Source organism: Poromitra crassiceps (genome assembly GCF_964638095.1).
Source record: "Poromitra crassiceps genome assembly, chromosome: 22".
In the NCBI taxonomy this organism is placed as follows: domain Eukaryota; kingdom Metazoa; phylum Chordata; class Actinopteri; order Beryciformes; family Melamphaidae; genus Poromitra; species Poromitra crassiceps.
The window spans coordinates 14,093,521-14,105,562 of record NC_139647.1 but is presented as its reverse complement, the minus strand read 5'-3'; the positions used below and the strand labels follow the sequence as shown (position 1 = coordinate 14,105,562).

Sequence of the window (12,042 nt, the reverse complement as noted above, 5' to 3'; positions counted from 1 at the left end):
AATTTGTGTTCAGCAAGATCCTCTTCACAAACAAGGAGCACTTTGATGACTTTTGAAGCGTAAATGCTGTTTTTTTTTACGTGATTTTCAGAAAACACTTCAAAAAAAGTCATAAAAGTGGTTCTCGTTTGTGAAGATTATCTTGCTGAAGACACATTTCCACTCCCATAAACGTTTAACCACAGACCTCACCAATGCATTTAACCGAAATCCCCCTTCTAGAATCCCATAGCCTTTTCCCCCTACGAACCAACATGGCGGCGATTCTTTCGCCCCCATATTCATTTAAGTAAATATTCGGCCCGAAGCCGAAGCACCATATCGTCTGAATATTCTGACACTAAAATGGCATTTTGACAGATCAGGAGAAAAATAAACTTTTTCAAGACCTGTCTCTATCTCAGCAACACACCCTCGCAAGATTTGGCAACAGGAACTCATGTTAGCAGGGAGCGATTAGCTAAAGCTAAAGCTGAAGTTCGTTGATGTAGTAGCTAGTTTGACCCCAGGAAGAATAGCTGCAGCTCTGCTGTAGCTAATGGGGATCTTAAATAAAGACAAAGCTAAATCTGTGGCTAGATTTTCAACTGTATTGAGCTAACAACGGGCAGCTTTGTGTTTATATGTGTGGTTTGTGTGGAGTTGGGAACTTACGATCTCTATTTCAAGTTAGCTTGCTAAGGGAGAGGCCAGGTGACCACGTGAGCATTTGGGAGAGTTGCAGCTACCACTTGTTAGAATTGGCGAAGCCTCGAGGTGAATCATCTAGATCAGTGGTTCCCAACCTTTTCCAACTCAGGGCCCACTTTTATGTCTCAAAAATGTTCGCGGCCCACCTCCGACCCCATAAATACAAAGGCCATATAATGCGTTCTCAGAGCCCTTTTTTATTGAAAATTGAACATAAAGGACTGAACTGAATACAGGAGAAACATGTTGGAAGCTCCACAGTCACTAACACAGCACCTGTAACATGTTGCAACACCTTCAGTATTACAGTTTTCAAGGAGCTGTCCACACACACACACACATACACACACGCACGCACGCACACACACAATCGATAGGGTTACAAATAAACACAAACCCAATATAAAGATGATGTAAAGATGAAACTTCAATTCAAGCAAAAGCAATAACATCAAAGAAACAAAAATCATACTTTTTCAAGTATGATTTTTCAAAATCTTTCAAAAAAAAATTGATTTTTTTTTTTTTTTTTGATTTTTTTCTTTTTCAAAAATCATACTTTTTTGGAAATGATTTGGCGGCCCACTTGCAATACCTTCGCGGCCCACCAGGGGGCCGCGGCCCACAGGTTGGGAATCACTGATCTAGATAGTAATGGAACCTCTATGAGAACACCCGCTCAAATGCCACCATCTTCTGAGTGGTTTTGAGCCTGACATGTAGTCACGTTCTTATCCAGATCTCGCCATGATGCTTTCATTTCCCTGGTTAGTTCTGTGGTTAGTTCCCAGGTTTAGAGACTGTTTTCACTGAATTGTGTTTCTAGGGAACAGTTTGAATTTTATTTCCTGCCAGCTATTGTATTAGCAAACACTGCAACAGGAAGTAAGCTAGGGGCAATTTAGAATGTTTATGTTCTTGAGTTGAAACCGTTCTATACTAGAGATGAAACAATATGAACATTTCATATCACGATTATAGTGATGATGAAAATGATCACGGTTATCAGTATTTTCACGGTATTGTTCAAATGTGCTGAAAATGTCCAAAGGGTACTGATACACTCGCAGAAATCACTTCACCAAGTTTTATATTGAAAACTCAGACCCAAAAAAGGATTGATACACTCACTGAAATCATTTCTCCAAGGCTGCACGTTTGCATCTGGGAGACGGTTGCCAACTTTGGTTGATGATGGACAGTATATTTACCATGTTTTTCAAAGGGTACGTACGGTTATCGTAAGGAATTGTATCACGGTTATCATTAAAGCCGGTTATCGTTTCATTCATAGTCTATAGTTTTTTATTTGTATTATTATTTTACTCAGAGAGAACCGAGAGCCTGCAGTCTAGTTAAGCTGGTTTATTTCTATGTAAGGGGGGTAATGTGAACGACTTCAGGGTGATGCACTGGACCCCGACGCCAAGTGGAGGCGTCCTGCATCACTCCCAGGCTCCGTAAATACATTTACACTGTTTTAGGCCTGACATTAGATTTCGTTGTAAGACTTTTTAGGGACATGTGATTCTCTTTTTGCGGATGAAATCCTCCACTTTATTGCAAAGTGGATTACATTCACACATGCTGTGTGCGCTATCTTTGCAAAAGCGGTAATTTAGCGTTTGCGCTCATTTAACGCCACGCACAATGCAAATTGAGGGCGTGTACAACCGCATGCCTGTTATAATTGTAGTGGACATAGGCGTGCCACATGCCAAACCAGGCGTTTCTTATACGCGTTAAATACCCTGTTGTGCTTGAGCGCACCATAATCTCCGTGCTGCGCAGCGCAGTGTAGAGTAAGATTCAATGTCATTACGCACAGCCTTGCCACGCCAGGACATCAAATTCTGCTGCTAAAATTGGGTATTATCAGATAATTCAGTGAGGCAATCAACTATAACTCACTGAGAAACTCACCTTCACCTATCCCATAACCCAGAGGGTCGTTGGCACCACAGACGATCGGTCAACAAGCTCTCTCCATCTCTCTGTGTCCTCGGCACGAGTGAGTCCACTCTATTACGCATGGAGAGAATTACAGCATATTGCATGCCTCGCGCAAACAGCGATTGCGAGACGGGAATCCGTTTTTATTGATGTAACACCCAGGCATTGCCTGGCCACACCTGTGAATAATTCTTGTACTTAAGACCCCCCAAATCCCGTTTGCGCAGGCATTTTGGGGGCGCAGATGATTTGGCACGGCTCTAATTTGCGCCTGCGACACGTGCCGTGAACGTTTCCGCATCCCCGCCGAGAATTGCATCCCCACCATATTTCGGGTCTGTTTTAACTTACAAATCAGGGAGGTCACGTCTACCCAGACAATTACATCACTTTTAAACAGTTACATTTCTGTATAAATCATTACAATATGCTCCCGTGACGTGGGGATGCTTTTAGCTGCTGCCAGGCGGGGGTGCAAAACTCGGCATAACACCTGGACACGTGCGCAAGGTAGACTGCTATATTCCCTGCCTTAAGGCAAACAGGTGCGCAAACGCAAATAGGGGATATCGCCTGTACCAAGATAGGGCCTGCTATCTCTTGGTATACTGTGCTACAGCTCACAGGAAACAAGATTATGTTAACATAGTAGGTCCCTGTATAGCTGCATTTTTACCCAAAATGGCATCAAATTCCTATCTGGGTTATGACTCACGAGAGAGAGGGGGGGGGGGGCGGTTAGAGAGAGAGAGAGGGGGATGAGAGCAATCAGAGCATAGTCTAATATTAGAGATTAAAAATCTATTTTTTATCTTTTAGATATATCCCACCCACTGTTTGCGGTGAGCCCACTCAGATCACAAACAGACAGATAGACGTAAAGACAGAAAGAGGTTGGATGAGAGAGAGAGAGACAGAGAGAGAGAGAGAGAGAGAGAGAGAGAGAGAGAGAGAGAGATGCTATGCTGCTGTTGTAAGCAGAATAGAGCTGCAGCAATTAATAGATTAGTTGTCAAACTTGTCAACTATTTTATTGATCTGCAACTATTTTCATAATCGATGAATCCGTTTGAGTAATAAAAAAAAAATCGAAATTCTCTGATTCCAGGGATTTATGGGGCTTGAATCATGATGAAAGCCAAAAACATATCTCCAAGAGTAGTTGAATTCTTTTCATTTCTAAGTCGGGAGAAAAAGAATCTCCTTTCCAGTTTACCACCATTCTCCTACTGAAAACAATGAACATCCAGTTTGCCGCCTACTGCATACCAACCAACACAATATGAATACAACATAATATCTCATTAACTGCCCCCCAAAAACATATGAACAACACCCAGTTATAATATTCAGGGTATATCATCTACTGTTACTGCCCCCCAAAACACATGAACATTACCAGTTATAATATTCAGGGTACAGGGCATCATCTACTGTTACTGCCCCCCAAAACACATGAACATTACCAGTTATACAACATGTAGTTCCGACCAAGCAATCTGATTGGTCAAGGACCATTCTCAAATGAGCATTACAGCACACCTAGCCGTTCCTAAATCGTTAATTTAAGAACGGCCTCATCACTAAGATATCACTCCACCAGCCGGTCTGTTCAGCAGAGAACAGCAGCCTCATCACTAAAATATCACTCCACCGGCCGGTCTGTTCAGCAGAGAACAGCAGCCTCATCACTAAAATATCACTCCACCGGCCGGCCAACACTAGGGGTGGGAATCACCAGATGCCCACGATACGATACTAAAACGATACTTGAGTCACGATACGATAGTATTGCGATATCGCCGATATTGCGATATATTGAATATTGCGATATATTGAATATTGCGATATTTCGATATATTGCGATTTCTTACTTTTTTAACTGCAAATGATGTCCCCAAAGGAAAACTTTGTCAACATCTGGTTTATATAAGAACAATTTTCCAGTCTGTACATCTGACTTCAACCATTTTAACCAAACATTGTCAAGTAGACAGACCGACAACTTTCATAAAGTCATGCCATAGTTGCATGCACCTGACAAACTGAACTGTTTGTTACAGTCTACTTACAGTCCACCTTAACTGGATGTGTGTGTGGACTACTGTACTTAGGTACCGTAGTTTTTGAACAATGCAACTTCACTTCACTTGCACAAAACATCTTGTGCAGCCCATTCAGTAACTGGGGAATTTGTAAATTACTGTTATATCCATGAACCTACGTACTTTGTCCTTCATTTGCCTGATTAGCCTTCCCAGTCTGCTGCTTCACCATCGCATCACCTTACAGTGTTCACATCCACTACACACACACACACACACACACACACACACACGCACATTACTACACTACTACACACACACACTACACACTACACACACACATTACTACACTACACACACTACACACACTACACACACTCTATCCGCTAATCACAGTCATGCTACAGTGCCTATGTGTGTGTGTGTGTGTGTGTGTGTGTGTGCATTCATAAGTAGACATCCATCCATCTCCTTAATCACTTACATAATGATCAGATGACGGCTCTGTGTGTGTGTGTGTGTGTGTGTGTGTGTGTGTGTGTGTGTGTGTGTGTGTGTGTGTGTGTGTGTGTGAGTCTGTGTGTGTGTGTGTGTGTGTGCGTGTGTGTGTGTGTGTGTGTGTGTGTGTGTGTGTGTGTGTGTGTGAGTCTGTGTGTGTGTCAATCTGAGTGTGTGGAAAGCACACTGACATGTATGTAACAGTGATTACACAGGAAAGCGGGATCACCTTCAGCGAGGACTGCGTGTGCGTGCGTGTGTGTGTGTGTGCGTGTGTGTGTGAGTGTGTGTGTGTGTGCGTGTGTGTTATTGTAGAGCTACGTCCTGTAATAGTGAAACCGTGAGAGAGGAAACAGAATAAAGTAATAGGGCCTGGGTGACAGACATAGCTACACAGTGTAGATTACATGAAATTAGCCTGGTAATAAAATAACTCCTCATCACACTCTGTATCTATGCAACTCACACACACACACACATGCAGGCCCAAACAGACACACACACTCCCCTATTTAAAACATTTACAGAGAAACGGTGAAGTTAGGCTATAGGTTGTATTTTTACAACGCATGTTGAAAGCGGTACACACACACACACACACACACACACACACACACACACACACACACACACACACACACCCGGATAGCAATTTTTGTCCATTTTGAAGCTCAAAGGCTTCAATCTGGTGCACTTTGAGAGCAAAATTAAGAGGCTAGATCTATAAAGAACTACACACATCATATTAGATTAATATCATCTTTACTGTGCTATTGCTTTACCACTATCCACCTTATTTTTGGACTCTGGGCCCTTCTTGATCTAACTTCTTTCTCTCTCTTTCTAAAAAAAAAAAAAAAAAAAAAAAAAAACTACTAACCTAAACTAAACTTGTACCACTGTTCCTTCAGAAGTTGTAGTTGTCATAGACTGTGCTCCATAGTTGATTGCTCTATTGCTGACAAAAATACTGCTATACTGCACTGCTACACACTGTAGTGTGCAAGGCCGGATTAACCATAGGGCAACCGGGGCAGGTGCCCCGGGGCCCTCGGGGTGAAGGGGCCCTCCAAAAAAAAGGGGGGGGGGGGGGTTTTGGTCGGGCTCATGTTGGGCTCCACAGAACTATGACACAAATCTAAGACCAATCAGGACAAAATAAAATGTGTTTCCAAGAAGATTAAGTCTGATGATTTAGTCTCATTGGATGCCTGTGGGCAAGTGGTGACCAGGGGCGCGGGAAGTGGGGGTGCTTGTGGTGCTGCGGCACCCTCTGCTGTTTTGTATTGGAAATGTAATGTCAATTATTTTTTCATCATTGTAAAGCCACAGCACAGTGAAGAGGATATTAATGTGAAGATTAGCCTCTTCCTTTTGCTCTCAGAGTGCATCAGATTCATGCATTTTACTTTAAAATGTACAAAATTTCTTTGTCCAGGGGGGACAGCCCCCCCTAGACACAGCCCCCCCTAGAAACCCCCCAGTCAGACTAATATTTTCATCCTGCTGGTGCTACCTGTTTGCAAAGCCACGAATCGCCTATGAGTGAGTGAGAAACTGAATCTCAGAAACTGAATAATGCCATAACAGTATAATACTAATGTTAATTTAAAATGAGATATTCCTCTAAATATGGCGAAAAAACATCCGGACGATGGGTAGGGGGGCCCCTGGGAGCTTCAGTGCCCCGGGGCCCCTGGGGGTGTTAATCTGGCTCTGGTAGTGTGTAGCAGTGCACACTGTAGTGTGTAGCAGTGCACACTGTAGTGTGTAGCAGTGCATTGAGAGCAACATAAACCAGAGTCAAATTCCTTGTAACGTTTCATACTTCGCCAATAAAGCCGATTCTGATTTTAGGTTGTACAGTGCATGTTGACATGGTGTGTAGGCTACAGTAACGTACAATGCACGTTGACTGCAATTGACTGAAAATTATTTGCAGTGATCAGCTATTAAATTTCGAAGTGTTATGAAGCTCCAACCTGATCAGATCGCCCAATTTACGTGTCCTCCTCTGACCTCAACCTAAATGGGTGTGACAGCCAGGTTAGAGGTGCTCAGAGAATGACAGAATCAATGGCAGAATGAAGCGCGCGAGCGCGCACACACACACACGCACGCACAGAGGTTGATGTGACGCTCTCTCTGCTGCTAACCTTTCCACGTGCTGCTTCGTACTGGCTGCCTGCGCTCGCGCTCGCGCTCCAGCGGGCCCGGGCCCGGGTGTCTGCCGATGCAGGCTCACCGTTCCCGGGCAGCGAGCCGTTGTCGGAGTCCTCGCCCTCCTCCAGCTCCTCCTCTCCCTCCTCTCTCTCCTCCGGCGCCTCCCCTCGCTCCCTCTCCACCGTCTTCAGTCGCTTCGCCGCCCTTCCGTACTCCCCTTCCTCGCGTTCGCCGGTTCCTTCTCCTGTCGACATGGTAAGAGCAGTACGGTGTCTCGAGCTAGTAGAAAGGACTACTTCTCCATGTCAGCGGTCTTCTCGCGCCTCCTCCGGTGTGATCTCTGACGTCCTCGGTAACGGCTCTCTCTCTCTCTCTCTTTCTCCCTCTCTCTCTCTCTCTCTCGCTCTCTCGCTCTCTCCTCTCTCTCTCTCTCTCTCTCTCTCTGTAGGCTAATGTGTACGTTGTCTCTCTCTCTTTCTCTCTCCCCAACACCAGTAGTGATTTATTTTGTTCGTGGAGGTGTGAGTGGACAGAGCCCGCCCCCATGCTATTTTCGGATTCGTCAGTATCTTCCTGCTGCTTGGAGAGACGCCGTGTGATTGGTCCGTGTTGGTGCGTCAACAGACTGTGTTTCACGCGCTCTGCAGAGGAGTGCGCAGACAGAAAGAGGAGGATGAAATAAAGAGAGAGGCAGATAGAGGACCGCAGAGAGAGAGAGAGAGAGAGAGAGAGCGCGCGCTGTCAAATATCACCTTTCTCTGCTGCAGCAGTAAAGGGCTATTGCTCATTATCATAGCATACATACCGGTAGTCTAATTCTGTCCAAAGGCATTATTTCTCATGCATCATAATTATACAGTCAATGCATGCATCACAGTTGACAAACCAACCAAGAACCAACCATGAAATCTGAAATCTATTTGAACATTGTTTTATCTTAAATGTGTCCATATGACAGTAATTCCACCCTGGCTGCACAGTCAGTTCTCATCAAAGGTTAATTTTGGTGATTTTGGAACTATAGCCTCTCAATGTGTCTCTAGCATAGCATATGTCGAGTAGGCCGCATATGAAGCAACATCGGCCTAAATGTTACTAAGCAATGCAAAATCATTATGCATTGCTTAGTTTGTTAATCATTAACCAATCATTATACCTGGCTTGGCTGGCTAAGACCTTATATGTTTACCATACTTCTGCTTTCTAGGAATGTTAATTTCTTCTGATGTTTACGGCGCAAACGGGCAGCTCGGCGGGTGACTCATGAGCTGATGCCGTAACATTTAGGCCGATGTTGCTTCATATGCGGCCTACTCGACACATACTGTAGGCCACCTGCAGGCCTTGGACCTGTGCTGGATGCCAGCTCGTGCTGGCAACACAAAAGGGGTTTATCTCAAGAACAGTTCATCAGGAACAGGAAATGGCATATTGCATCAGTGGTTGGTTGTGCGTGTCACTCTCAGGCTACACACACACACACACACACACACACACACACACACACACACACACACACACACACACACACACACACACACACACACACACATTTGAAATATTTATTTATGTCCACATAAATACAAGTATGCAAAGGACATAAACAGTAATAGTGCAGTCAATTGCTGCGAGTCAGTCAGTTACATGAGTGCCCAGACGGCAACCACAATAATGCATACACATAAACACACAGGATGATAACATGGCAGGTTGATATATACAGTTATACTGTAATGCAAGATAACGGTCAGTATCCACTTCATGGGTACAAAAAGCAGCGCCTCCTCCATATTGAGCGGCTGCCGATAATAGTAGATATTGGACAATATCTCGCTAACTGCTTGGCCCTTCTCTTTGGGAGACCAGCCATCTGAAGGCCTCTCACAACCAGCTTATGGACATGACCTAGGCTACCAAATATGAAAACTAGAAGTTTACACCTGTAGCCCAGCTGTGAAATGGTCTGTTCTAGTTGCACACACACACACTTAATATTTATCTCTCTCTGTCTCATTTCCCTGCATGTTTTTTGGTGGGGGGTTCCTATGTGGAGGAAACCCCAGGGGAGCATGGGGAGAACATGCAAACTCCACACAGAGAGAGGCCCTTTTGATGAGCCCACCTGAGGACATGGAGATGGGGACACACCCTCAGTATCTCAGGCGGGAATCGAACCCAGGACCTATGCTGTGAGGCGACCACTGCGCCACCGTGCCCCCTACCCTGCTTTCACACTGGGTGATGTGAGTGCAGTGATTCAGATCAGCTTGCAGGCAGCTCAGCCTGTTAGGCATGACTGCAGAGCTGAAAGCTGAGACTGTGATGAAGAAAATGATCCTTCTTCAACACACACACGCACACACACACACACACACACACACATGCACACGCACATGCACACGCACACACACACACACACACACACACACACACACACACACACACACACACACACACACACACACACACACAGTATTCATGGGTTTCTACAAACACCCCCATTCATATCTATGGGCAATTTAGAGTGTGTAGTTGCTACCACAACTAAAATGGACAAGAAATTGATCACAGCTATCCAAAGTTTACCATGATCGGCCAGCCGTGTATTGTTGTAGCAGATTGACAGCCAATGAAATGGCTGGGTTTTTCACGTGACATAGGTTACATTGTTAGAACGCTGAGTATGTAATCTACAACTCTTGGCAGGAGAGACACGGGTTCGAATCTCACCTGGGGGGACACCTTTTTATGATGTAAAGGTTTATTTACCCCACCTCAAACAATTGTCATGCACCATTGCTGATAACTAAAACATGTTTTTAGTCAACATGAACAACAGTTGATTAATTTTAATACAAAAATATCAACTATTACATGATTCACACTGCAGTTTGACATGTGACAGGTGCAAATGAAGTCAGGCACTTTTCTGCTCCCAGTTGAAGTTTTCAATAAAATTTCACACGAGGCAGCTTAGCCTAATATCTACATCAGTTCAGTAGTTCAGTTTGAAATGTGTAGTGGCTATGGCATTTTTTGTACAGAGAATTGTAGAGGAAGCCCCAAAGTATAGCATGTAATAGCATAATTATTACACTGCATAAATCATATTTATACTGTACTCAAAACTGTTGCATTCAAAAATGAATTTGATAAACAACCTATTTGACCTATTATTCTTGAAAACAAGCTGAGCAATGCCCTTGAAGATGAAATCAAGTGAAACAAATGATTTCCTTAAAATCAATGTTTTATTAAATCCACCCAATACACATACATACACACACACCATATATACAAGCAAATGAAGTGAATTGGATTCATCAGTACACAATATAAACACAGTAGCAATTTACCAGGCTCCATTTAGATCCCATGTGATAGGATGGACATGTTGTCATATCAAGAACCCCTAATTCAGTCCACATTAGAGCCACAGACCCCCATTTGATGAGATTCTGTCTCTCGGGCCCAAATCTGAGAATATGTTTTACTGTCAGATATGATTTTGTCAATCTGTACTGTTGGTAGAGAGATAACAGTGAAACTAAGATCAACACAATCATTCTTCTACATTCTCTCATTGTATCAACTTCTTGTAAATTAAATAATGCAGAAATTTAGAACAATTGATCATTTTGCTAGAGACCCACTGAAACCCTTTCAAGACCCGCTCGTGATGAAATCTGTGATTGGCTGTATTGGGTCTTGGGCTGTTTTTGGTCTCTGTCAGTGAATAATGATTGGAATTTGGAAACCCTCGTTAGTGTTTTGCTTGCACCTGTGTTTATTCTGCCTTTTCGACACAAAATGGCCCCCGTGAAAAGGGTCTATTGGTCTTGTTGTAAGAGCAGCAGAAATCTGATCTGATGAAATCTGTGATTGGCTGTATTGGGTCTTGGGCTGTTTTTGGTCTCTGTCAGTGAATAATCCTAGAACTATTGTAGACTGCATGTTGCCATATCCAAATAAATATTTTAAAATAAAATGTCGGCTAAGTGTCACTGAAACAATAATAGATATAGGCTACTGACTAGTCAGGTATGTGCAGCTAATTGTCTAGTTCATACATGGGCAACATACGGCCCACGGGCCATATGCGGCCGGCGGGCGCCCCCTGTGTGGCCCGCGATGGAATTGCAAAAAAAGAAAAAAGATTATTTTTTTTACAGTGCACCTGAACGCAACATGCAAGATACCCGCTGAATAAGTGTCCAAATGTTCATGTCATTCTGGCCAATAGTCTTCTGTTATAGCATTTCAGTCTGGAATATGGAATATCTTTCAATAATATTTATGACTAAAAGGCTAAAAGTAATCTCATGTGTAAGAAATGACTGTTCTACATTGAAGTAGAAATTTAAATAATTAACTTGTTGGTTTTGGATTTATTTAGCTTCAAGAGTGCATTTTTGTTCTTGTGTGACCCTCAACACAGGCTTTGAGAATCCCAGGCCACTTACTGATACTTAAATGCTTAAATTAACCTACTCATATTCTGGTTTATTTCAAGAAAAACATTTCAGCTAGTGGAAATTCAAATTGGCTGGTAACTTTAAAATCTAGCAGCCATATTGGCAGGTGGTGAAAAAAGTTAATTTCAAGCCCTGCAGGGAGAGCAGGTGGTGACATAGGAGTGAGTGAGAAAAGGATCAAATATTGGTGGTTAAGATTGAATAATGACATCACAACT

At 43.3% G+C, this 12,042-nt stretch overlaps 1 protein-coding gene across 1 annotated transcript in view; it reads right to left on the bottom strand.

The window, feature by feature from the left end:
- Positions 1 to 7,824, bottom strand: part of hnrnpll (heterogeneous nuclear ribonucleoprotein L like) — a 51,148-nt gene extending 43,324 nt beyond the window's left edge. Inside the window, exon 1 of the mRNA XM_083658468.1 lies at positions 7,343 to 7,824. Within this exon, the coding sequence (XP_083514594.1) occupies positions 7,343 to 7,603 (261 nt within the window). The 5' untranslated portion in view covers positions 7,604 to 7,824. The remainder of the gene's footprint in view (positions 1 to 7,342) is intronic.
- Positions 7,825 to 12,042: the final 4,218 nt, after the last annotated feature.